The sequence below is a fragment of the Cibotium barometz genome, chromosome 41 (assembly GCF_041138505.1).
Source record: "Cibotium barometz isolate CiBa-2024 chromosome 41, ASM4113850v1, whole genome shotgun sequence".
In the NCBI taxonomy this organism is placed as follows: Eukaryota; Viridiplantae; Streptophyta; class Polypodiopsida; order Cyatheales; family Cibotiaceae; genus Cibotium; species Cibotium barometz.
The window spans coordinates 2,681,686-2,709,276 of record NC_141086.1 but is presented as its reverse complement, the minus strand read 5'-3'; the positions used below and the strand labels follow the sequence as shown (position 1 = coordinate 2,709,276).

General features: G+C 47.3%; 2 protein-coding genes and 2 pseudogenes across 6 annotated transcripts in view; all 4 read left to right on the top strand.

Annotated features, from left to right (window-relative positions):
• Positions 1 to 26,878, top strand: part of LOC147614597 (disease resistance protein RML1B-like) — a 106,169-nt gene extending 79,291 nt beyond the window's left edge. For 2 of the 4 annotated variants that reach the window (XR_015262927.1, XM_086779865.1), the window contains exon 3: positions 23,732 to 24,342. The gene's annotated coding sequence lies outside the window, so the exon portion shown is untranslated. Of the gene's footprint in view, positions 1 to 21,333; positions 21,463 to 23,731; positions 24,343 to 26,732 lie in introns of those variants that run through there. The other 2 variants (XM_086779867.1, XM_086779866.1) reach the window with 2 other exon arrangements.
• LOC147614600 (uncharacterized) lies at positions 11,280 to 14,262 on the top strand (annotated as a pseudogene).
• Positions 14,554 to 23,691, top strand: LOC147614598 (disease resistance protein L6-like; annotated as a pseudogene). Its single transcript, XR_015262928.1, has 2 exons — positions 14,554 to 21,718; positions 21,802 to 23,691. The product of XR_015262928.1 is annotated as a disease resistance protein L6-like (transcript).
• On the top strand, positions 21,363 to 21,776 carry LOC147614599 (TIR domain-containing protein-like). The gene has a single exon (XM_086779757.1). It carries the CDS (start codon positions 21,363 to 21,365, stop codon positions 21,774 to 21,776), a length of 414 nt encoding a protein of 137 aa, XP_086635883.1.
• Positions 26,879 to 27,591: the final 713 nt, after the last annotated feature.

Below are 27,591 nucleotides of genomic sequence, written 5' to 3'. Positions count from 1 at the left end.
TATCCGCAGTCGGCTGAGTAGTCTTGACACTAGACAGCGCTCGGAGGCTTTTGACTACTCCTTCACACGGCTTTTTGGAGCGGAGGGTCCCCATGAGCTTGCACCCATCCGAGTTCACGTGGTGATACCTCCGGCCCGAGGGGAGGAGGCACTTGATTCAGCGGTGGCCTTCTCCTTCCCTCTCTGTGGCACTAGCGACCGGGAGTGGACTCTGGATCTCGCTCTTAGCATTTTGAAGAAGACTCAGGCAGTTGAATTTTCACACCATGTGAGCGATCTGGAGATGACAGACGTGATAGACCGACTCTGGGAGCTGGCTCATTTCTTTGATACCGGGAGTGCGGATGCCTCAGGGATTCAACATTTGGTGGTTCGCATAGTGGCAGACCTAGCACGCGACCGTGGTTATGTATGCATTCACGAGGTTGCTCTCTCAGAGCGGGAGGCAGTCGCCATGGGACACAGCCACTAGCGCCTCATCGGAGATTCTTGCAGCACACCGGGTGGGCAGATTCGTAGCCGCTCGGATGGGGACTATTCTCCATCCAAGCCGCTTGCGAAGGCCCGCCGTATGGCTGAGACAGCCTCCACCTCAGCAGGTCATCCATGAGGATCATCTCATGGAATGTATAGGGCCTCGAAGGCGCACACTATGTACGTTATCGTGGTTGTTTGAGGCAAGAGCTTCAGAGATGCCTGGTTGGGGGCAGCATTGATATTGTGATGATGGAGGAACACCATTTGAGTGAGAGCAGGATCCAGAGGTATGGTTCGGTGATGCCTGGTAGATGGGACACATTTTGGTCTGCAGGATTTGGCCCCTTGGGTGCGCAGGGAGGAGTATGTATGGTCATTGCGGATGTATGGCGGCAGGCCATTGTGGATCGCGGGGTCATTGTGCCTGGTAGAGCACAGTATGTTATTATGAGGATGCACGATGAGCTCTTTGGCGTGCTCAATGTCTATGCGCCCAACCATGCTAGTGCCAGAGCAGAGTTCTGGACCCTTGTTACAGATGCCGTGCTCGAGGCCGCACATTGGTGTGTCGGGGGAGATTTCAACATGCTTGAGGACCCGGCCGATAGGGTGGGAGGCAGTCATGTCACAGTGCACGTCACGGAGCTTGCAGCTTGGGAGCGATTTTGCATGACATTGAGGATCACTGATGCATGGCAGCATGAGGCTTTTTCCCGCTCTCAAGACAGTCTTAGTTTCTCTCGAGGCAGGATTGACTAATCTATCACGGATTGATCGATTCTATGTGGGCGACAGGTTCGGGGAGCGAGGGGACTCCGTTGGCGTTCTCGCTGCACCTCTTTTTCAGATTATGCGCCAGTTATTTTGACACTTGAGGAGAGGACACGGGAGACCAGCTTGCAGTTGAGGATCCTAGAGAGGATATTTAGAGATCCCAGTCTTTCTGAGGACATTGAGAGGATATGGCATGATAGCCAGAGCTCTGACCTGGATGCAGCAGGACAGTGTGCCCAGGGACTCATCGAGCTCAGCTCTTTTTTGCACACTGTAGCCTTGACACGGCTGGGAGAGACACGAGAGCGGGAGCGCCGCTTGAGACGTAGCCTTGCTTCGCTCCAGCGCCTCCAGGAGCAGCAGCCTACATGTGAGTGGGTGGCGTCCCAGCTGAGCCAGGCCCGCCAGGAGGTTAGAGAGGCAGAGGAGCAGAGACATGAGTTCTACTATCATCGCCAGGCCTCTCAGTGGATGCAGCTTGGTGATAGAGTGACTGGGGAGTTCTTTGAGATTACCGGACCCCGCCATGCTCGAGCAGGAGTACGCCAGCTCAGGAGGCAGGACAATTCTTTAGCCACTGAGCCCGGGGAGATTAGAGCCATTGCCACTGAGTTCTATAGAGACCTTCTTTCAGCGGAGCCAGCCACGGAGGCACGTGATGCTTGCAGACAAACTGTGTGGGCCCATGTGCAGAGGAGGGTCACAGATCGTATGCATACAGTTCTGGGTGAGCCTCTTTCAGAGGATGAGCTTGTTGAGGCTTTGAGGGTCCTTCCGTGCCATAGCTGCCCTGGGGAGGACGGATTGACGCCTGCCTTTTTTATGCGCTATTGGGACCTTTTGGGGCCAGGCCTCCGCAGAGGCTTTCAGTATGTTTTGGACACTGGGGTGATGCCACAGAGCTTTTCCGAGGGCTTGATCTTTCTTATCCCCAAGGGGGAGGGAGTGACAGATGATATTCGGCATTGGAGACCTATTACGATCCTCAATACTGTCTACAAGGTCCTGGCAAAGGCCTTGAGTTTGAGGATCCAGCCCTTCCTTGGGGAGCTGATTCATGCTACCCAGACAGGATTCGTCAACGAGCGCAGTATCCTTGACAACATTTTCACCTTCTGAGAGGCGACGGCCTGAGCTAGATTTCTCGGTGAGGACCTGGTCGTGATGCTTCTCGATTTTGAGAAGGCATACGACAGAGTCGATTGGGGTTTCTTAGAGGGCACCATGCTTCGCCTGGGTTTTGAGCCAGTTTGGATTCGAGGAGTGGCGGCTCTATATTCCACAGCTCGTAACCAGGTGCTGATGGCAGGAGGATGGGGGCCGAGTTTTGAGTTGACCAGATCAGTCCGTCAGGGGTGCCCTCTCGCCCCTTTTCTTTTTCTCTTCTTTGCTGAGGCTATGAGCATGTATCTGACAGCAGAGGAGGTTGGTTTGAGAGGACTTCAGTCCGGGGTGAGGACATGCTCGATTTTGAGTTTGCTAATGACACGGGATTGTTTTTGCATGGCGAGGAGGCCAATCTTCAGAGGGCAGAGCAGTCGCTACAGGTTTTTGGTGCAGCTTCGGGAGCATTGATTAATTGGCGCAAGACAGTGGCCTTTTGGATGAGTAGTGCTCCCGCTCCGGCATGGAGCCCAGACCCGGGTTTTAGATGGATTCCTCCTGGCACAGCAGTGTGGTATTTGGGTTGCCAGATTGGACTTGATTTGTCACCTGAGCAGCAGATCGCCCCGCTTCTTCTAAGCATTCGGAAGAAGCTTTTGTATTGGAGTACAGCTCGGCTATCCTTGGCTGGGAGGGTGGTGGTGACAAATCAGGTGCTTTTAGCGACCATGTGGTACATCACGTCTTGCTGGATCTTCTCGAGCTCTTGCATCAGCCAGGTACAGAGGCTGATCAGGAACTTCCTTTGGTCTGGGCGGGATGGACAGTCAGCCCAGGCTAAGGTTGCCTGGGCAGTTATTACTCTTCCGCTGGCCCAGGGGGGCTTGGGCATTATAGATCCAGTTGATCAGAGCAGAGCCTTATTGGGGAAGCTTATTGTTTGGGAGCTGCTTCCAGGCGCTGAGCCTTGGAAGGAGCTTCTTTTTCAGCGATTGCAGGCTAGGGCTCCCCCAGCAGGGGGTACTTGGGCACCAGAGATATGATGGATCTTCATAGAGATGAGGAGGACAGGCCTCAGTAGGGGATGGGAGGATAGATTTGCCTTGAGCATCCTGCGAGCTTGGGAGCTGTTGAGATCGGGGCTTTCTCAGAGACCTCCTACTTGTGATGAGGAGCGGGCCAGACAGCCGCTCATTTGGAGCCCTGCGGTACGCACAGAGCAGGGTCATATGCTGGGTTCTCGGCCTCGTCTAGCTTGGGGACCATTGGCGGGCAGGCCCAGCACGTAGTTTTGTAGATTGGCAGGCCTTCTGCAGTCTCCCAGAGGAGATCCAGGTGGAGAGGCTGAGTAACTTCAGAGGGGGGCTGATTATGAGGAATGACATTCAGGGGGCACTCACTGAGGAGTGGTTCACGCCTTTCGAGCCAGCGGCCCCACGGTGGATGGGAGCCTTTACACAGTTGGAGATCCTGATTGCTGTCAGAGCTTGCACTGAAGATGGTAGATGCCTCTACTATGAGATCCAGGATAAGGGTAGACTTCAGAGAGTGGAGGCGGAGTCGCCTTTGGTTGCAGAGTGCATCTTTCAGAGGATATGGGTAGTGGCCGCCGTTGCCCGAAAGTGGCATATTGATCCAGACCCTACAGATGTGGACTCTGATTGGCGCATATGGGCATATGCTGCGCACCCCTTGGCTCGGCTCCAGTGGGACCCTGGCGAGTACGAGTGGCATGATCTTTATGCGTCCCCCGAGGCCACAGAGATCACCTTTTTCCAGTACACTGTTCGGTTGGGGAGGCATATTTTGACTGCGAGGAGGATGGTCTCTCCAGCTGCATCGGAGCATTGGCGGCTACAAGGACTCTCACAGGAGTTCTTGGAGGATTTCTGGACCAGGCTCTGGGCTAGTCGACAGGCACGCAGGATCTCGACTTTCCAGTGGTTGGTTGCCCACAGGGGCTTTGCAGTTGGCACCTAGCTTGTCTACAGTGGTCTTCCGGCGGCTTGCGTCCGATGCGGCCACCCATGGGAGACACAGAGACACTGTCTATGGGACTGTCAACAGGCGCAACAGATTTGGCTGAGGATGCTGCGCATTTTGGCCCCCCTCTCTCCAGAGGGCATGTATACGTGGGGTGCCGCTACTTGGTCGACTTCGTCAGGGCCTGCTCTGGGATACAAGATGGAGTAGGACAGCCAGGCCATCAGATTCATTAGGGGCCAGCCTCGCCTTATTCCTTCACCGGATTTCTCGTCCGCCCGGCTGGACACAGGAGAGGGATTTACGATGGGAGCTTCTCAGCAGCCTCACCATTTGGTTCACCTGGAGAGCCCGGTGTTTTAGGGCCTTTGAGGGGAGACTGGAGCCACCAGTAGAGACTGTTTGGGGGATTTGGCAGGAGCTGATTCACACCCTGCGAGGACAGTATGACCGCATTTGGGGCGACTCGGATGCAGCGATCTTGCGGCGCCAGGCCTTCCACACCACTTGGTGCAGCGGCCCCTTCGATACCCTTCACGCGGGTACCCCCCGCTGGCATTACAGGCCACCTGTTTGGATTTCCCCCCCTCCTATTGTATGATATAGCCTCTCAGTTTTTTGTACTGATATTTGTACTTTTTGGCACCTAGGGAGAGTCTCCCTAGCTACCTTGATTGGATCTCTGCTATGCCTACTTACGAGCAGGAGAGGTTTTGTAGCCCAGCGGGTGTTTTTTTATAACTAATGAAAGGATCTTTTTTCGGGAAAAAAAAACTGTCACTGGGAAGCCCGAAGCCAGCCAGTGGGTCAGACGTTGGATCGAAGCCGTGCTGCCACCGTGCAAAGAAGGCCCGCGCCGTACGCAATGCACGCTGCTACAAGACTCGGTTTGATGCCGATAGTGAGTCGAACTCCACCTGGTAGTATATGCGCCCCAAAGGGTGAATATCGGTGATCTTTGTAGGTTCGCCAATGAGGTTGGCTTGTAAAAGATCACTGAGCTGTCCTTGCAGACCAGGGTGGAGGCCTCAAGTGAGGTAACAGTTGTGGCGAGAACCTAAAGATCCATTTCGGAGAAGGAAATGCAAGCAACGGCGGCCTCGGTCAGTGATGATGGAGCGGCTGTCATGGAGTCCTCCTGAGGGCGAAGAACAAAATAGGCTGAAGCTTGCCGAATAAAGCCAAAAACCCTAGAAGCTTGGAAACACCAACCTGCACGGGAGGGGAGAAAGGAGAGAGGAGGATGGCACTTTGATTTTGCTCATTCTTTATGTGGATGACATGATGCTAACTAGGAATGATATTGAGAAAATTTCAGCATTTAAAGATGAATTGCAAACGTCATTTGAGATGACAGATTTGGGATTGTTGCATTATTATTTGGGCATACAATTTGTGTAGACAGATGTTGGATTTATGTACACCAATCAAAGTACATTCAAAAGTTGTTGCATAAATTTGGGTTTCATGATTGTAAGCCCATCTCTACTCCGATGGAGCTAGGGCTGAAATTGAGCATGTATGATGTTGGAGAGCCTTTTGATATGAGTGTTTACATCCAAGCAGTGGGCTGCCTCATATACTTATGCAATACACGCCCGGATATTCGGTTTGGGGAGCAAATTTATGCACAGCCTAGGTACAAAGCATTGGCAAGCAGTGAAGCGGATCTTCTGCTATCTTCCGGGCTCCCTGGATATTGCGTTGGTATATTCGGGGAGGTTAGCTTGCAGTTATATGCTTACATTGATTCCAACTGGGCTAGTGACTATGATACACGGCAATCCACCGGTGGGAATTGTTTCTTTTTGGGGCATTCATGCATATCATGGTTGAGCAAAAAGCAGGCCACTGCCACTCCCATACTCGTTGACAGTTAGAGTGCTATAGCCGTGGCATGAAACTGAGTGTTTCATGCACATACTAAGCACATGGAGATTCATTATCAATATGTCAAGGAGAGGATTCATGCAGGGGAGATCTCATTATCTTACTGCTCTACACAGGACAATGTTGCAAATCTATTCACGAACCACCACCCATATAGAGGCAAACTTTTCGGCGCGGGCTAGTACACCCCGAGAGCACCACACCCCTCCGGATAGAAATCCCAAGGGCACAGAGAGTGATCTGTTGCCGATCTTGTACATGTTCACATTGCCACTAAGGAGCGATTTATTGACATATATGCTATGAGTAGTGCCACATGTGAACATGGACTAACCAAGGGTCCTTTTTTCCCTTTGGGTTTTTCCCCTTGGATATTTGGTGTGAAAGGACACCACCATATTATTATTGTATTTTGATATTGAGTCAACTCACTAGCTCCACACAATTCTATGCAATCCTTCTTTATGTGAGCATCAATCACCATCTTCTCTATATGCTTGCTGCTGATGTTGCTTCTTTGTTTGTCTCTGTCTATGTGGAACCCTAACCCTAACAACATTTGGATATGCAGTATGATTGATCTCTTTTATTGACAGAGCAATGAAAGCCATCGCTTGGGCATCGCGAGTATCCCATCTCTCTTGCTCCTGTGAGGGAGGAGTAGGTAGTGCAGCTTGTTGAGCACCACGGCCAGGTGTGTTAGGTGCTATGCCAATAGGGCATACATCTTCACGTGACACATTACCCCATAATTCTTTAGTTTAGCCACAAAAAGATTTCGGACCATGAAACTCCAGAGGGAGTAATTACTGCCATCCAATTTGTCCTCTTGGGACAAAACCCTGAGCACGGGTCTTGAGGGATTTGGACAATCGGTTATACCCATGGATCTTATTGTGGAGTTTTTTTTTTTCGATTGGCCTTAGGCCCAAGATCCTCCCGTAGTTACCGATTTTTCACCGCACGTAGGCGCTTAATTATCTGCCCGTAGGCAATGCCGCCGAGGAAGCACCAAGGGGGGTTTTGAACCTAGGACCTCTTGGTCCTAGGCAAATGCCTTCATCACTTGAGCTATCACCTCATTGGTCTTTGCAAGCATTAGCTTGGATAGAGGGTGGCCTGTAAGCCCAACGGGGTGTGCAATGACAGACTCAACCACGTGTCCAAGAGATAAAGATATATAGAGAGAGAGGAGAGAGAGAGAAGGGAATGGGGATCTTGCACAGGACACCACACTGAGCGGGGAACAAGCCCCACCTTCTTTCAAGAATTTATTCAGGAAAAATCTGTTGAAATTAGAGCAATGTGATGAGCTATGGTGGATCAAATACTAGAATCAACATCATTAACAAAGTGATTAGCAAATAATTAAGACGTGATTAGTGAGTAATTAACAAATAGCTTAATGTAGGTATGGATAATCAAAAACCAGCAAATTCTCATTAGGCCAATGCCTCAATTTATAGAGTTTACATCCAAGCATCTAATCCCACTGATTTCTCCTTGATTCACTCCACCTCTCCCAGAATATCTCCACCTCTTTTGCTTGATTCTCTCCACCTCTTCACTTTTCCCAGAATATCTCCAGACTTCCTAAATCTTCTCATGCTACCCTTTATTCTCTCCCAGTAGATTCTTCTCACCTTTTCACAGGTTCTTTCACATTTACACATTCTCTTTTACAGCCTCTAACCAAGGGCTTGTTCTCACACACACCCTATTCACTTGAATATTTCAACACCTCCCCTCAAGTGAATACTCCTAGCACACCTGGACCCTATACTAAGTTTCTCTCTTACTTGATAGCCCGCGACCAGTGCCTCAAGTCCCTAAACTCATAGTCCTTGACACTCTCTCTCTCTATGTGTCCAAGGCTACTACAAGTGCCCGCGACCTTGACTATAAAGTGCTCACACATACATCTATCTGCCACGTGGCCTACATCATCGGTGGCTCAGAGGTGGTTTTACTTTGTTGGGGCAGGTTACATTGGGTTATGGGGTCTCTCTCTCTCTCTCTCTGAGATTTTCACATGGCTCCTCACTCTTTGGAGCCTCACATCTTCTCTTGTCTTCAGTCTTCTTGTCGTAGCAGCTTCTCTCCACGCGTCCATGTCTTCCTTTTCCTTCAGCCTTCTTGTGGCAGCTTCTCTTCACGTGTCCATGTCTTCCTTCAATGCTTCCTTTAGCTTTTCTTCTTGGTGTGGATCCTCCTTTTGGAAAGAGATGTTCTTCTTCTTTCATGGCTGGGGTCTTCTTGCTCCATGTGAGCAACATGTTTAAATGTTTTGTTGACAGTTCTTTTGGGCTTTTGATGTTTATCTTGTGTCATTATGCAATGCAAACCCAAATCTATGCGGGAGGTCTTACCTCTTGCCTTATTCTGGACAAGGACAGTGTCTGATCTCATATTTACACTGATGTAATGTGCCCAATACATAATGCGTATAGCATTCATTCTTGTGCACATTCCCAAATGCAACTCTGGCTGTGAATAATCTTGAATTTGAGTGAGATTTACAGGCATTAACCAAGGGTTAAATGCAAAATGATGATTACCATAATTTTATCAGTATATTTTTACCAGAAATTACATTAACCAATTTGTACGGAATGATTGGAGTATCAAATCAACTCCGATTTGCAATCTGAAGCTATAGGGATCTGTATCAGATACCTAATGGTTAATTTGAACCCTCAATTGCACCAAAATACAATGATTAGCATTGATTAATCATTGATTAGCAAATTAATCCTCTGTTTTGTGTGCAGAAAACAGAGTATGCGGGGAGTCCAGATTTGGGGCCTTAGACTTCAAATGAGCTCAAACGCTTTCAAGGCCATCAATAGCAATGAGTCTTGTAGAGGATTAAGCCAAGAAACAGAAGATTTAACCAAATATTGAAAGCTTAATCTCTGTTTTACCAAAGTCACCTGTAGATTTGATGAAGAGCTTAGATCTCACTGTAGACTTGATCAAATTGAATTCTGACTTCACCAGCTTGTAGAGCATGCTTGAAAACACTTGGGGCTAAGAGGAATTAGACCCATTTGATTTGTGGAAGTGAAGATCTTAAATTTTCTCCTAGAAATAGGCGCCTGCAAAAAACGTGATTTCTCTTTCGTCCGACGAACGGTTTGTTGCGTTGTTTCGACTGGCTAGAGCACAAGGGTAGTGGCTATGTTGGGCTAGAAGCAATAGGACTAATTTTGAGTGTGCAAGGAGCTAGAGCTCCTTCACCAGCTGGGGGTATAGAGGTGAGTTGAAAAATAACTAAAAATTTGATTAATTTCTAATTATCTAGTAATCTTGATTAATTAGATAAGATGAAGATGAGGGTCTCCTTGCTCTCCACAAGCTTGATGCCCAAAACAAAGGCTCTAGCTTCTTTTATACTTGGGGAGGGCCTTGCTTTTTGCCAAAAAGCCATCGTGCTTTTGCATTGCCTTTTTATGCTTTGCTTTTCTATTTTTGCCTTTACTTTTTCTCTTTTTACTTTTATTAATAAAATATTACTCAACTTTTGGTGCTTTTTTTTTTGGGCTTTAGGGCCTTGACTTTTTTCTTTTTGAGAAAGCGTCTTTTAGCTTTTTGGTCTGGCTCAATCTCCACTTTCCAGTGGTGCCCTTGACTCGCGATCAACCCTGTTTGACTTTTTATTTTTTCCTGCTTTTTGACCAAGAATGGTGCTTTTTTTAAAATCAAACCTTATGGACCCTGTCCCCATGTCTTCTTCCACCTGTCTGGTGTCCGGGCATGGGTTTCATCATGTGAAATAGAGCTAGGAGAACCAAATAGTTACATGGCCTGTACATTCAGTGCAGGTTGGTGCTTTCTTTTTGGGGTTTTTAGCTTTTTCGGCAAGCGTCAGCCTATTCTGGTCTTCACTCTCAAGAGGACTCCATGGCAGCCGCTCCGTCATCCCCGACTGAAGCCGCTGTTGCTTGCATTACCTTCTCCGAAGCAGATCTACAGGTTCTTGCCACGACTATTGCCTCACTGGAGGCCTCCACCTTGGTCTGCAAAATTGTTGGTGGCCACCCTGCGCGCGGACAGCTCAGGGATTTTTTTTCAAGCTAGCCTCATCGGCGAACCTGGCAAGATCACCGATATTCACCCCGATATTCACCATTTGGGGTACGGGTACTACCATGTGGAGTTCAACTCACCCATCGGCGTCAGATCGAGTCATGTAGCTAAGTCTCCTTGCATTACGTACGGCACAAGTCTTCTTTGCACAGTGGCAACACGGCTTCAATCCAACGTTTGACCCATTGGCTGGCGTTTTGGGCTTCCTAGTGACAGTTTTCTCCCATGCCTTAGGAAGGAGTATCTTCCTCTTCTCTCGGTGATCGATGGTGCCATCCGGAGAGTGATGGAGTCCCCCCCACCGCTACCTCGGCCTTCACAAGGGCAACAGGGATTCCATCCCTATGCATCTGTGTAGCCTCGCTGAGTCTGTACCGCATTGCATATCTATTCCTAGCCTTCGAGGCGACCCCATACAGCAGTGCGTGGAGTATTGTGGCCTTCCAGGCCAATGCTTCATTTGCAGACAGATGGGTCATTTAGCTAGAGCTTTCCCTTGGTGACAGTCCAAGACACCAGGGGGTAGAGCGAGAGGCAGGCCCCCAGACGACAGAAGAGCACTAGGCCCCAACTTCAGGTGACCCAGCGGACGGCGAGTGGTGGACGGTTGGACCGTGCCCAGGACACTAGACGACCACCAAAGCCAAGCGCCACCGCCGTGTGTGCCAGGCTGGCAGATCTCAGGAGGATTCGCTTCTGTGAGAGAACCGTTATGAGCATTCATCTCAGCACTCTCCCGTCGGTGACGTGCCCTCTCCAATCCCGTAGAGCAGGCCCCTCCGGCATAGTGACAGGGGGACAGCGGGATGCCCACGTGGGACGTGGGAACGCCGTCCCGACTAACGGCAGTTGCGTAACGGCGGGGGGACGGCCTGGGGGACGGGACGGCCGGGACGTGACCAGGGGACGGGCGTCCCTGCCCGGGGGGACGGGGGGACGTTGTCAGCCGGGGACGGGGGGACGTCTGCAACGATGCAACGGCTACAAATTCGAGCCTTTTTTTTTTCGGGTAACAGCTACTAGCCGTTGGCGGCTGGCCGTTTGAGAGTTTGAGAGAGAGAGAGGGAGAGAGCTGCTATATGCTATATAATGGGCTTCCTGCTACTCCTCTTCTACTCAAGCCTTCCAACTTCCAAGACTTGAGTACCTCTCCACCATCTCCCTCTCCTACTCAAGCTTTCCTCTCCACTATCTCCCTCTCCTACTGCACCACCTTCCTCTCCACCCTCTCCTACTAGACTACTTCAATCTTCCCTCTACCTCTTCTCCTACTCTACCCTCTAAGCTCTCTCCACCCTCTTCTACTAGACTACTTCAATCTTCCCTCTACCTCTTCTCCTACTCTACCCTCTAAGCTCTCTCCACCCTCTTCTACTAGACTACTACTAAGTTACTAACTATTCATGGCATCCTCTTCTCGTGCGGGCGGTAGGAGTAGAACGGATGGGTGGTCATGGTGGGATGAGGTCAACTTCGAGCCTCCTACTCATGCGGGGGGTGCACGTCCATGGACATGCAAGCTTTGCCCATATAAGCGTGTGGGTGGGGCCAATAGGGTGAGGGCCCATTTGTTGCATGAGCCCGGTCATGAGGTGAAATTTTTGAGCGGGTCACACCGGAGATAAGAAAGGAGCTTCTTGCAAAGCTTGCCGCCCATCAAGCTTTGAGTGCAAGCCAAAGGGTGCGTGGAGTGGATCCCAACACTTATGTCACTCCAACCCAAACATCAGGTTTTACATCGGGTGGTGGTGCATCTTCATCTACCCCTCTATCACGTCCTCCTCGTGGCACTACTCGAGGCTTCACACAAGCCGCCTTCTCAATGCCGCAACCTAGTCCACCCTCTCTCTCTCGTCGGCAAAGTACTCTTGAGGGGAGTTGGGATCCCAAAAAGAAGGAGGTTGATGCCGAGGTGGCCCGCTTCTTTTTTCATGACCACATTGCTTTTCGTGTGGCACGGTACGTATTTCACTCACATGATTTCAGCATCATGTCTCACAGGTCACCATTTTACCATTCTAATTACTTACCCTCTTTTTTTTTGAAATGATAAATAGGTCCGACTACTTCAAAACGATGGTGAAGAAGATTGGCGAGTACGGTCCTCACTACACACCTCCATCCTCCGAAACCTTGTGGACCACTATGCTTGACAAGGAGAAACGCCTTGTTGAGCAAGCGGCGGCAAACACAAAGAGACAATGGGCTCGCAATGGAGTCTCTTTGATTGCAGACGGATGGAGTGACACGCGGAAAAGGTCTATCCATGGCCTTGTGGCATACTCACGGGGGGAGATGTACTTTGTCTCCTCACATGATGCTTCAGGGACGGGAAAGAGTGCGGATGTACTTGTTGCTGAGAGTGGAGTAGTGCTGTCCAGATTATCGGCCCCGAATGTGTGATCGGTTTCGTCACGGATGGTGAGGCGACAAATAGGGCAGCGGGAGCTATTCTTGAGAGTATGTATCCTCAAATCACCGTCTCTTTTTGCATGGCACATTGTCTGAATAATCTTTTGAAAGATATTGGGAAATTGTCATGGATTGAATCGGTGATTGATGATGCATATGCAATTGTGACCTTCATCAACAATCACACATACCTTCGATCCAAGTTTGGGAAGAGGTCCACAAAGGTCCTTCTCAAGTACTCGGACACTCGCTTTGCATACAACTTTCTTATGTTGCATCGCTTGAAGGATTGTCAGGGTGCCGTGCGGCAACTATTCATCAGTGATGAGTTTTGCTCCTCATCTTTTGCACGTACACAGGTAGGGATTTCATGCAACAAAAAGATCGACGATGCTGATTTTTGGGAGGACCTCAAGCGCACTGACGCCATGGTGCATCCCATTGTCCACTTGCTGAGGATTGTTGATGCTATGCAGCCATGCATCGGCAAAGTATATGAAGCCATGGACCAGATGATAGAGAGTCTTGAGAAGCTTGAGCCAGACGTAGATAGATATGAGGAGATCCACTCGCTTTGTGTGGCGAGATGGAGCTCATATTTCTCTCCTTTACATGCAGCTGCTTTTATGGTGGACCCAGAATTTGAGGAAAAAGGGCAGGAGGGTGATAAAGAGGTGAGCAACGGTTGGAGACTCATCTTGGATCGCCTCACGCCGGATGCAGAAATCAGGCGCAAAATTAGAGACGAGCTCTCTAATTACAGGGCATTTCAAGGCTCATATGGATGTGCAGATGCGCAGCAGGACAGATTCAAGGTTGGTGCAGCATTATGGTGGGAGGACTTCGGATCAGATGGACCAGAGCTACAACAGTTGGCGATCCGGATCTTGAGCCAGTCCATTAGCTCTTCTTGCCTAGAGCAATTATGGTCCTCCTACAGTCACATTTCATCAAAGAAAACAAATCGGCTTGGGGTGGAAAGAGCTAATGATCTTGTCTTCATTAGCGCAAACTTGCGCATGCTTGGCAAGAGTGCAAGATGCAATGCCGATACTTTTACACAGTGGGAGATGGAACAAGAGGAGGCAGCTACAACTATTGCACAGGAGGGTGGGATAGATGGTTCTCATCATGAGCCTTCATCGGATGACACAACCCCCATCCACACTTCACGCACTCATGATCACGAGGCTAGCACCTCTCTTATTGGGAGTGTAGAGTATGAGAGCGAGTAACTTATATTTTGTATCGCCTAGGCCCCAACATCTTTTGAGTATATTTATTTAATGTTATCAACTTTAAAGTCTTTCTTTTCCGACTTTGCAAGTCTTGACTCTTGACTCTTGCACCTCGTAGCGTAATTTAATTTTAAATGTAATGTGTATCATGATTCATAACTTTTGGAGTTAGAAAGCTTGTTGTTATTGATTGATTAATCTTGATTCTTTACTCCTCTAAAATTAACAATTTTGAGTGCCGTCCCCACCCCCCGTCCCCCGTTCCCTACCTTTAGCCGTTCCCGTCCCCCGTTCCCGTCCCCCGTCCCCTGGTAAGTATGCCCTCCGGCCCCACCAATTTGGCGGTCGATTCCTTGTCGAGATTCCCACCCCGACCCCTAGGGTTCGGAGAGGTCGGCCGGGGAATCTCGACCCCTAGGGTTCGGAGAGGTCGGCCGACCTCTCTGAGCCCCCGACGGGTCCCTCCTCTCAGCTTTCCTCTCCGATGGATCCGTCACAACAGCATCTCTCCTTGGCCTCTCTGCCCCTCCGCCCTCTCTCTCGTAGCCCCCCCCCCCCCCCCCCCCCCCCCCTCCCCCAGTCTCGTCACCGACTATACCCACCTCAGCGCACTCCACCCCCGCCTTTACCATCCGAGCCCTCCCCTCCCCCCGCCCCCCCCTCCCGTTCTGCCTCTCGAGAGTACTCTCGTTGCCCCCTAGCAGCCCATGACCCGAAGCGGAGGCAGCTGGCGGGATCAGTCCATCGCTTGATTCACCGCTCTTCGGAGCCGGTGGAGATGACCATTGCCATCTCCCCGGGGAGGGATCTTCTGCCAGAGTTCTCAGGGGCCCCCTAGGATCCTGGTACAGTTTGTGGATTACAGTTTCTTTCGGTATTTGCCGACGGAAGAGACCAACATTTTTGAGGAGACAATTGCCCGTGTTCGGGTTTGTGTGGGTTTTCACCACTCCAGGCCCACTACGCCAAATAATGGCACGATGATCTTCTCTTGAGTATTTCCCTTCAATTAGCCCCGGGGACAGAGTGGGATCCTAAGTTGGTGGCAGTTGCCATCCAGGGTCAGGTAGTTGAGCTCTTTCACCATCTCCACGATCTCCGCATCACTGATATCCTCATCCATTTTTGGCCTTTGGCTAGGATGGAGCTTGGAGGTTCAGCCCATCAAGGCTAAGACGAGGAGATGGTAGTCTCCGGTCTGGAGGTGCTGCTTTTTGTGTTCATGCATACTTTTGTTGCGGTACCTCTTCGCCCCTCTTATAGATAGCTCTACTGTGAGATCGACGGAGTCCAGAGCATGCATACGCACGCGCTCGAACAGAGTGGCGTCACATGGAGGACAGGATTAGTGCCCACCTAGCACGCCTTCGCCCCCACATGGATTGTGATTATTCCCCGTCTAAACCCTCGCCCAAGACTCTTCGAGTGAGGGCAGTTCTGCTAGTGCCACATTACACCAAGATTGATATGGGGATTGTTTCATGGAACATCCAGGGTTTAGGGGGGCCTCAGTGCTTCCATAGACGAGGCGTCCTACGTGGCGAGCTTTAGAGGGCCATAGTGGAGGGACCCATTCACATTTTGTTCCTCCAGGAGCATCGTCTCTCAGAGGGGCGCACCCGCAGATGCGGGAAACTTCTTCCAGGCACAAGAGTCACACTTTTTGGTCCCATCCTTCAGCCTGTCAATCACGGATGTAGGGTGTGTATATTTGTCAGTGAGCAGCTGCTGCCGGCAGTGATTGGCTCAGGAGTCGTCGTCCCCCGGCATGCACAGTGGATTATCATTACTATTGGAGAGGATAGTGTTAGCTTCCTCAACGTTCACGCTTCGAACGCTGCTGGTAGAGCCCTCTTTTGGTGCTCAGTACGTCACGCTGATTTTTGGTGCTTGGGCAGTGACTTTAACATGATAGAGGCAGCAGAGGACAGACTTGGAGGTGACACGGCCACAATTTCAGGGTTAGAGTACTCACCTTGGGAGGAGATGATTCTTGTAGTCGGGGGACAGGACCCTTGGCGTCTTCCAGAGTTTGGGCATAGCCCTAGGAGCCTTTGCTTCTCGAGGTCGGATAGGTGAAGCACCTGCCCCAACCTCTTTAGACTTGACAGATTTTATGTTGATGAGTGGGCTTGCAACCGAGGGGGTATGATTGGTATTTTGGCAAGCACTTCATTTTCAGACCATGCCCCGGTTATTTTGTCCTTAGAGGACCCCTAGAGGCATGACAAGCATGTGAGCTTGAGGATTCCGGAAAGCCTCATTCAGGACCTTGAGATTTGCAGCAGGATAGAGTAGATATGGGCAGGATTGGATTTTCTTTCATGCTTTGCTATGCGCACATTGGATGATCGCTTAGGAGAGATTAGCTACTTCTTGCAAGAGGTAGCCTAGATCTGACTAGAGGGTTTCTGGGAGCAAGAGGAGTTTGAGGAGTCTTGCCTCTTTACAACGGCTTCAGGAGAGATCCCCGGATAGCCATTGGATCGGGAGTCAGCTTGCCACTGCTCGTACGGAGATTAGATCCATAGAGGAGAGGAGGGTGGAGTACAGGTATCATGCCGGGGCCTCTTTCTAGACTTAGGCAAGTGATAAGAGTCATAAGGGATTTCTTTGAGATAGCCAGCCCACACAGGAGGAGAGACAATATTCGTAGGTTGCGCAGCCAGGATGGAGCTATTGTTTCGGATCCCCCCCACTCCCAAAGGTGAGAGCCATCGCCTCGGACTTTTTTTGATCCCTCCTTACTGGTGCCCTAGCATCTCCACAGGTGGTGGAAGCACACGAGGGTCTGGCGGCATACGAGGGAGGTGGTTCCCCTTTCTCCTCGGTCATTCTTATTGACATCATTAACTGCTAAGGAGTTGGCGGAGGCATTGACATCACTTCCGGGCAAATGCCCGGGCGGAACGGGCTTTCAGTCTCCTTTTTTCTTCGCCATTGGGACCTCATGGAAGGTGGCCTTTGAGTTGCCTTCAATGAGATTATGATCATAGGTGCCATGCCAGAGAGGCTCTGAGAGGGCTTGATTCACTTGATTCCCAAGGAGGGTGGTGACATAGAGGCTCTGAGAGGGCTTGATTCACTTGATTCCCAAGGAGGGTGGTGACAGATTGGAGATTCGGCAGTGGAGACCCATCAACCTTCTAGGGACAGCCTATAAGATCTTGGCCAAGGCCATCAACAGGAGACTTCAGCCGTTTCTCCCAAACTTGATCCACGATACGCAGACCAGCTTTGTTCAGGATCAGAGTATTCTGGACATCTTTACCTTTTGGGAGGCAATAGCTTTGGCTAGGATGCGGCAGCAGCAGCAGCACCTCATTTTGCTACTCCTAGACTTTGAGAAAGCTTATGATTAGAGCTTTCTGGAGGGTACTATGTGCCAGATGGGATTCCCATGGAGTGGGTTCATGGAGTCTCAGGACTTTACTTAGCCTCACACAGCCAGGTTCTCATTTAGGGAGCACGTGGCGACAGGTTCCCCCTCTCCCGCTCGGTTAGACAGGGCTGTCCTCTGGCTCCTTACCTCTTTCTATTCGTCGTCGAGGCCATGAGTAGTTTTCTTTCTGCCCAGGAGACCAAGCTTCAGGGATAGTGTCTTCCCCTCCGCATGCAGGAGGAGCTGTTGGACTCAGAGTTTGCAGAAAACACAGCAGCTTTCCTAGTAGGAGATGTGGGGAATCTACAGAGATTTGCGAAGGCGATTGCGGTTTTTTGCCGTGCATCAGGAGCACAAATCGACTGGCACAAGTCGTGTGGTTTTTGGGTAGACTCATCACCCGCCTCGACTGGGGGCCAGTTGAGGATTTCCAGTGGATCTCGAGGGGCACTCCAGTTCGATATCTCGGCTGCCAAGTTGGCATTGATATCTCTCTCCGAAGCAGCAGATCTCCCCACTTCTTCTGAGTATTCGGAACAAGCTTCTTTATTGGAGCTCAGTGAGGCTATCCCTAGCAAGTAGGGTGGTGGTGGCGGCGAACTAGGTACTTATGGCCGCCATGTGGTACATCACTTCGTGCTGGGCCTTTTCTCGGGCTTGTATTGGTCATGTGTACAGCAATTGATTCGGAATTTCTTATAGGCCGGAAGTGATGGCAGGCCAACTAGGGCCAAGGTGGCATGGAGAGTGATTATTCAGCCTCGTCGCAGAGGGGGCTAGGCCTCATTGACTCGGCTATTCGGAGCCGCACCCTGTTGGGCAAGTTGATTGTTAGAGGCCTCCTTCCCGGTCAGGGTTGCTAGAGGCCTCAGAGGCGCTTGGTACAAGGTGGGTATGGTATGCGCCTCCAAAGACTCGTATTTTTTAGAGACGTTGAGGCGTGTTAGAGGCATTTGTTATATATATATATATGTATATAGTGATAGATAGATAGATTATTAGAGAGAGAGAGAGAGAGAGAGAGAGAGAGAGAGAGAGAGAGAGGGTGTCACTTGGGTGTGCATGAGAGAGGGAGAGAGAGTGTGCGTGAGTCTTGAGAGCTTAGAGGGGCCCTTATAGCTCCCATCTAGAGACTCAAACGGGTAGAAACGGGCAGAATCCAAAACAGTAAAAAAAAATCAACTATGCCCATACGCCTCAGAAGACTCATACCCCTCGAACGCCTCTAATTGTTAGAGGAGCGCCTCATAACAACTATGTTTCCAGTGGTGAGCCCTGGAAGGATTTTCTGTTGACCTAGATTTCAGCCCGCACTCCGAGTTTTGGGGTCCCTTGGCTGCAGAGTACCCGATTGATCTTCAGAGAGATGTGAGCTCGTGTTTTTAGCCTGGCTTCTGAGCACAGATTTGCAGCGAGCTAACTTCGTGCTTGGGAGCACCTTAGGCCCGCCCTTAGATAGATAGCTCCAGTTGCATCAGAGGAGGGGCTTTGGCAGCCTTTTGTCTGGAACCCCTTGATCCGTTTACCCACATGCTAGGGGCCCGACGGCACGTTTCTTGGGGCGCCTTGAGCATGGGACCAGCCAAGTCTCTTGGAGATTGGATCACCCATAGGCAATTACTCCCGGAGGTGCAGGAGAGAGGCCTAATAGGGATTCGGGGTAGAGATAGGCTCAGCATCGACATCGGCTCAGCTATCCCTCAGGAGTGGCTGACTCTCCCAAACCCGACTGCCCTAGTGTGGCTAGGCGTGTTTACCTGGCACGATATCGTAGTGGCGATCCATGGAGGAGATGAGGACAGTGGTCTGCTCACTTTCTCGACTGGATCCCATGGTAGACTAGAGAGAACTGCTTCCTTTGGAGGATTTTAGTGGTTGCACCTTGCAGAGAGTGAGGGTGATTGGTTTTCGGGCACGGGAATGGCATATTGATCCAGCACTAGCCAAGGTGGCAAGGGAGAGATTATTGCGGCTATGGATATGGGAGTGCCGTCCTCTCACACGCTTGTAGTGGGATCCGGGAGAGTGGACTTGGCATGATCCATTAGATCGGGAGGAGACTCTGGATGCCCCCTTCTTCGCATATACTGCGCGGCTAGGCCGCAAGATCCAGATGCCCGAGATAGATGGCACACTGACAGACAGCAGCAACACATTGGCAGTCTCAGGGCCTATCATAGCATTTCCTCTCAGATTTTTGGAAGAAACTGTGGGAAAGTTTCGGCCAAGAAAGATCACCCTCTTTCTTTGGTTGATGGCACATAGGAGTTTAGCAATCGGCACTTGGTTGGTAGTTGGTGGTCGACCAGTGGATTGCCCATGATGTGGCCACCCCAACGAGACTTAGAGACATTGCCTTTGGGATGGCCCGAAGGCTCCGTAGATTTGGTAGGGGATTCTCCGCATCTTTGCTATGGATAGGACATCGACTTTGATCATCACATGGGGCACTGTCACTTGGGCCATAGAGGTTGGAGTGGCCAGGGCTTATGACGAGGATGGGGGAGGGCTAGGCCTTGAGATCTCTCACCATCGTATTGCAGTAGTATCAGTCACAGCCCCTCCTTCAAGTGATTGGCGGCCAGGCTCATGCTAGAGATGGGAGATTTGGAGTAGCATAGTAGCATGGCACATTTGGCGTGTTGGATGTAGCGAGGCCATCGAGGGTACTCACACTCCTCCGGCGGAGACCATCAAGAGCATATGGCTTGATATCATTAACACCCTCTGCGGTCAGTGGGGGAAGTTACAGGGAGGTGCAGACCGCATGCGGAAGCGGCGAGAAGCTTTCCTGCGACTTTGGAGGCCCGGCCCTTTCCACATAGATAGAGGAGGAGACCCCACTTGGCACTACAAACCACCTGTGTGGTGGTTTCCACCCCCTCCCCCTGAATGAGATAGCCTTCTCCTCACAGAGTGGCCAGACGGAGGAGAAGCGTCTCTTCCCCTCATGATCATTTGACTCCCGCCCTTAAATGAGGAGAGTTTGTATGTAGCGTGTGGTGGTTGTTTAGCCCTTTGTGGCTGTTTTTTCTTTTACTAATTGAAGCATCTTTTTCCCGGAAAAAAAAAAGAGGTTGGCCCGTACAATCCTCTAAGAGATTTCCATCCAAATGTTATTGGGTTTGAGAGGATAAGCAAATTGTGCAAAGTGATTTGTCCCCTATGAAATAATCTTTCATCTGTGAATCATCTAATTTCTCCCACACCTAGCATTATAATTTTAAGACTTTGATTTGTTGGATAAAATCTCTCCTGGACTTGCAGGACTCCATTGTTTCATTAAGTAAAGTGCATGTGCAATGCACTCCATTTCGGAAAGCTTTTTTGATTGTCTGAAAATTCACTTTGATGGCACACGCTAGTGTTTGAAACCACAGCCGTGATTTTCCTTGGATTTCCACTGGTCCTGCGCACCGGGCATAAACACTTCAATGTATTCACTTCATGTAGTAGCGTCACACATATCATTTATGCACACACCTATAGATCCATCAAATTTAGGCAACCACTAGGTTTTTTGACAGCCAAATGTGATCACGTGCCCCCATTAATCTGTGTGAAACCCCCCTTCCTAGGTTGTTAAATAGATTCAAAGTGTTTGTATCTAGAGAGGGCACCTGATTTAGAACTAGTGGGATTGATGCCACCAATGCTGGAATCTTGATGGCATCGTGTGAGCTAAATTTGCGGTCGTCGTCCCCCCATGAACGTGATTAGTGTGTGCATAGTGGGCATAGGCCTCAAAACCTAGTGCAAGCCTGCTTCTAGGTCCAAATCTGAAAAGAGAATGCTTACGCAAAATGGCACATCCCTTTTTTTTTGGCACATGAGTTGCTCTTGAAAGAGCTGGTGTACAAGTTTTTAACACAGCACTATTTCTTATTTTCGATTTTGTACATGAGTTAACTCAAAACATGGAGGATTCCTTAAGATTACTTTGTATAAAGCGTGGATTTGCGAATATACTTTACCATGTCCTAGAATGCTGTGGGATCAAAGCATTTCTGGACATGGAGGAGCTCCCTCAAGGAGATGATGTTCACCCTTTCATGCTGGAGGCTGCACAAAAAGCAATCATTCAAGTGCCCATCTTTGCAAGCAATAACGCAGAGTCTAGGTGGTGTTTGGATGAACTTGTGGAGATGTTGAAGAGCACCAAGAGCTCTAGTAAAGCCAAGCTATTTCCGGTCTTCTATGACGACGTGAAGACAAAAGATGTAAGAAACAAGAATGATGGGCCTTTTGCAAAAGCTATTGAGGACCATCGAAGACAAGGCAAGCACAACCAAAGCACGATCAAGGGGTGGGGAGATGCTCTATGTGATGCCTCATGGCATGAGGGTTTCCGCCTGGACACCTTTAACGAGTACGAAACCTTTGTTTTGTATCCGTTTTTTGTAGTTAATCTTCTCACTTATCACTAATCTATACGATATTACCAATGTGCAGATGTGAAGGAGATTTTCTCCAAGCTCTCGTAGAGATGATAGCACAGGAGATGCAAACCAGGATTCCCGTGGAGGATGACCTCAAAGCAGTTGGTTTGGACCAGAGGGTCCATGATGTGGTCGAGCTATGTTTCATTTGAAAGAAAAGGAAAATGCGTATTTTGTGCTGCTTTGGGGCATGGATGGCATTGGCAAGACCTCTCTTGCTTGCGCTATTTACAGGAGACTTAGAAAGGAGTTTCAAGCACCAAGCTTTGTGGAAAATTGTCGGGCTAAGACACTGAGTCAATTACAGAATCAGCTCCTCGAAGATTTGCTGCATGAAAAAATGTTCCAAGGGAACGATGCTGGAAAGAAAGTGCGTGTAAAAGCTGGATTAAGGCGGAAGGAGGTCTTGATCCTATTGGATGATGCAAAAAGCTTTGAATCCATCGAGAAAACCATAGGTATGACATCCTTTCTCCTGGGAAGTCCAATGCTTGTAACTTGCAGGAACCAAAAAGTATTTCCTCTCGGCAATGATTTCTCTGATGTCTTCAAGAGTGAACGCTATGAGGTACAAGGCATGGACAGTGGTGAGTCATTGTGACGTTTGTGTTTGAACGCTTTCAAGAAGCCTTCACCAGATCTAGGTTTTGAATTGCTAGCAGAGAAAGTAAGTGAAGCATGTGCTGGTCTTCCCCTTTCGCTGGAGGTGCTTGGTTGTCATCTTAGGGTGAGGAAGGAAAATAAATTCTGGGAAGAAGCAATCAAGATTTTCAGTAGTAACGCTACTCGTACGAACCCATAGAGACTGGTTTGAAGGTTAGCTATGAGGCTCTTAGTAAGCATGAGCAGGAAATGTTTCTAGTTGGGGCTTGCTTATTGATTGGTGAAAGCAGGCAGAGTGCCGAATACTTTGGGGATAGCGATGATTTGGTAGAGGGGTGGAGAAGTGTTCTAGAGAGCTTGGTAGATCTCTGTCTAGTGAAGGTGGACGAAAATGAGTGCTTGACAATGCACGATCACTTGAAGGATTTGGCTAGAGGCATTGTCAAACTGTCAGGCAAGTGGAGTAGGGTGTGGGATGATATCGACTTGATGCAAGTGCTGCGACGTAAGCAGGTGCGTATTCAGTTCTCTATTTACTTCTCTTTTTTCGGCATGCATTCATGTATGCAAACAATGCCGTAGGAAGGGAAGGCAATACAAAAACAAAAGACTAAAGAGATTCAAATTAGCTGTTGTGAATGCCCAGCAAGAAACTTGTTCTACTGTTCATCCTGAACTCTTAGCTCTTTCCTTTTTTCCATCTTTGACACACTTACACTTGTCGTTTTGAAACTTGTTTCTAGTGTGGAGGGTGGGTGGCTCTCCCTGTATTTTCCATTCTAGTTGCTCTACACTGATCTCACAATGTTTGTGCAATATCCATATATTTAATGAGTGTCTGGGTTATGGAGTGGATGGGAACTACATTAGTGAATGTAGATCTGTACCAAGCATCTGCATGCAAGTTTGCTTTCCCAAATGGGATCTTTACGATTGCTTTTTTGGATGGAACAAATCTGGAGTATGATGATGAGGGACTAAAAGTATTGGAAATAAGGTGGCTGAGATCGGCTCCTTCTAAAGAATTATTATTAGACTTGGAGTTTCTTATCGTGCTGGAATTATGGTCCATTATGGTATATAGTCATTATTCTTATTTTTTAATGTTTGATCCTCAAACTTTTGTAATTTCATGAGATCTGACTTTAAAAAGTCAACTTTAATTTTGCAAGAGTGAATTCAATTTAAGAAATCCTTGATTGCCCACTGATGATGAAGCTCCCGTCTTCCTTTGAGCAGCTGAAAATTTGACAATATTTAGTGAAGATTTGCAGCTGTTAGAAGAATTTGATCTTTTAAAATAAGGCAGCTGAATAAGCTACGAAAGCTTGTCATGGCAGGGTGCCTTAATCTGGAGGAGCTACCGGAAGATTTTGTCTCTTGAAAGTCTAGAAGAGATGTAGGTTGATCAGCAATCATGAAGCGTCCTTCTTCCTCGGGGCAGCTGAAAAAGCTACGGAAGCTTGGCATGCAAGTGTGCACTGAGCTGGAGGAGCCACCGGAAGATTTTGAGTCTCTTGAAAGTCTAGAAGAGTTTTATGCAGATGAATCAACAATCACGAAGCTTCCTTGTTCCTTTGGGAAGCTGAAAAAGCTACGGAAGCTTGGCATGGAAGGGTGCCTTAATCTGGAGTAGCTACCAGGGGATTTTGGGTCTCTTGAAGGTGTAGAAGAGTTTGATGGGGGAGGGCTCAGTAGAGTTTGATGTAGGGGACTCATCAATCATGAAGCTTCGGGCAGCTGAATAAGCTACGGAACCTTTGCATGGGAGGGTGCCTTAAGCTGGAGGAGCTACCATAAGATTTTGGGTCTCTTTAAAGTCTAGAAGAGTTTTGTGTAAGGGGCTCAGCAATCAAGAAGCTTCCTTCTTCCTTTGAATTTTATGCTTTGTAAATGTTTGAATTAAAATCTGATGCTATGCCTTGATGGAAAGGCCACTCCTTCTCTTCTTTACAATTCAGCCCTTCTTCAAAGTTTAATTAATTGATTGATTAAACTCTTTTCATTGTTAAATCTCTTTATTTTTAGAAAATAGAGTAGATTAGAGATATTAGAATTCAAATTGGATTAATTCAAGTCATAAATTGAATGTTAAAATTGATTCTAAAAGAGTAATTCCTTCCGTTTGTGCACTCTAAAAGATTTATTTTTATTTCAAAAGTGTTATTCTTTAAAATTGAATTTATGCATAGGAAGATGCATAAAAGATTTAGTTTCATTTTAAAAGTGCCATTCTCATTAAAATTGAATTTATGTATAGGAAGATGCATAAAAGATTTATTTTTATTTCAAAAGTGTCATTCTCATTAAAATTGAATTTATGCATAAAAAGAGACATAAAAGATTTATTTTCATTTCAAAAGTGTTATTCTCATTAAAATTGAACTTATGCATAAGAAGATGCATAAAAGATTTATTTTCATTTGAAAAGTGTCATTCTCATTAAAATTGAACTTATGCATAGAAAGATGAATAAAAAATTTATTTTCATTTGAAAAGTATCATTTTCATTAAAACTGAATTTATGCATAGGTTGGTGCATAAAAGATTTATTTTTATTTCAAAAGTGTTACTCATTAAAATTAAATTTATGCATAAAATATTTATTTTTATTTCAAAAGTGTTAGTCATTAAAATTGAATTTATGCATAGAAATATGCATAAAGGATTTAATTTTATTTCAAAAGTGTTATTTTTTTAAATTTAAATTATGCATAAATAGATACGTAAAGAATCTTTATATCAAAAATTAGAATCCTCTTAAATTCTATGTTTTAATTTTGTGAATAGAAGTGATGAGAATATGAGGCGAATAGATGTGATGAGATAAGATGTGAATCAGCTAGATGATTGGATGGATGGATGTGATGTGAATAGAGGTGATGAGATGTGAGGCGAATAGATATGATGACATAAGATGTGAGAATCAGATAGATGATTGGATGGATAGGTGATGTGAATTGAGGTGATAAGATGATAGGCAAATAGATGTAATGAGATAAGATGTGAATCAGATAGATGATTGGATGGATGGGTGTGATGTGAATAGAGGTGATGAGATGTGAGGTGAATAGATGTGATGAGATAAGATATGAATCAGATAGATGAGTGATGGATGAGTGATGTGAATAGAGGTGATGAGATGTGAGGTGAATAGATGTGATGAGATAAGATGTGAATCAGATAGATGATTGGATAGATGTGATGTGAATAGAAGTGATGAGAATATGAGGTGAATAGATGTAATGAGATGTGATGTGAATTAGATAGATGTGAATGAATGGATGGATGGATATGATGTGAATAGAGGTGATGAGAATGAGAGGTAAATAGGTGCGATGAGATGTGATGTGAATTAGATAGATGTGAATGAATGGATGGATGGATGTGATGTGAATAGAGATGATGAGAATGAGAGGTGAATAGATGTGATGAGATGTGATATGAATCAGATAGATGATGAATGGATGGATGGATGTGTGAATAGAGGTGATGAGAATGTGAGGTAAACAGATGTGATGAGATAAGATGTGATTTAGATAGATGGGAATGAATAGATGGATGGATGTGATGTGAATAGAGGTGATAAGAATCAGGATGTGATGTGAATAGAGGTGATGAGATGTGAGGTGAATAGAGGTGAATAGATGTGATGTGAATCAGGATGTAAATGAATGATATGAGATATGAGTGGATGATATGATGAAAATGAATATAAATGTATAAGTGATGAATGGATGTGAATGTATATGTGAAAGAATTGATGTGAATGAGTATGTGAAAGAATGAATATAGATGTGTATGTGAGAATGTGATGTGATAGAAAGAGATGTGATGTGTCATAAATATATATGAATGTGAATGTGATGAATATGAATGAATGTGAATATGATGGATTTGAATAAATATGAATATGATGGATATGAATGAATGTGATGTGAATCGGGATAGATGTGAATGAATGAGATGTGGTAAAATAAATGAGATGTGATGTGAATGTGATGTGGTCTGAATGGATGAGATGTGAATGAATGTGATGTGATGAGATGTGGATATGGGTAGATGCGAGTGGATGAGATCTGATGAGGATAAATTGAGCAAAGATGTGATGAGATGAAAATGATGTGATTGGATGAGAATAGGAATACTTATGAAATAGTTGTAGAATTAATTAATGTGGTTTGATGTGGAGTAATGTGAAAAGACGAGAGTTCGTTTATTATAGAAACTATATTTTTGAATTGTTTTTAAATGACTGTTTGATATCAAGAATGTTGGAGAAGCATTTTGATCGTCTTGTGAATGAGGTTGTGGAGACCTAATCTGATAAAGTTGCAACAGTTGACGGAGAGTCAATGGAGGACGTCTCACGTAGCAAGGTCGGTCGAGGTCTTGAACAGTATCGGTTCGATTAAAATGGTGAGCTTGCGGTGCGGTGGATGAGGAACTAAAGAAGCGGCCTATGAGTGAAGCGCTAGGTCACCTGCGAAGGATCCTAGAGGGTGCTGACCATACGATGCTCGGGCTATGGGTCGTCGACGATACCCACGCGTACATCGGGGAAGATATTGGAACAAGGAGTAAGAGTTGTTTTCTAAATTCAGGCATGGATCTGGTTGATTGACCTTGCTGGTCCTCAACGGATGAGTCCATGGCTCTTTTATATGGATCTGTTGGTTGATCTTGCTGATCTTCAACAGAGATTCTATTTTGATATGAATATATTACCGGTTACTATGAGCTAGGAACTATTGAAAAGGTCCCTGAGTGGACAGGTGGTGAGTGTTCTGGTTGTCAATGATGCCATAGGTACATTGATGAAGGAATGATTGGAAATAAGGATTCAATCGGAGATTTTGAGGATTATGATCAGTGAGTGACACAATGGTTTCATTGTTTTTAAAGATAGCTGATGCTAAGAAAAAGGTAATTTCATATTGGGTGTGTAAGTGGTGTGACTAGTTTTAAGTTTATATGAATATCCAGTTAGGAGACCTGGAAACTCTTTTCTTTGGTACCCGGGACAAAACCTAACCAAACTCTTAATTGGATCCCATCACTACAGTGGTTGGACGGTTGGCTAACCCACGGGACTGGATGGGGTTAGGCTGGACTGATGGATCCCTAAATTGAGACTCAATTCTGTTATGGTACGATAGATAAAGTAAATCCTGGATAAAAATTGTTCTATGAAAAAGAA

What these genes read in the sequence shown, in the direction of transcription:
- LOC147614599 (XM_086779757.1), top strand. Translation starts at nt 21,363, where the DNA reads ATGGAGGAGCTCCCTCAAGGAGATGATGTTCACCCTTTCATGCTGGAG.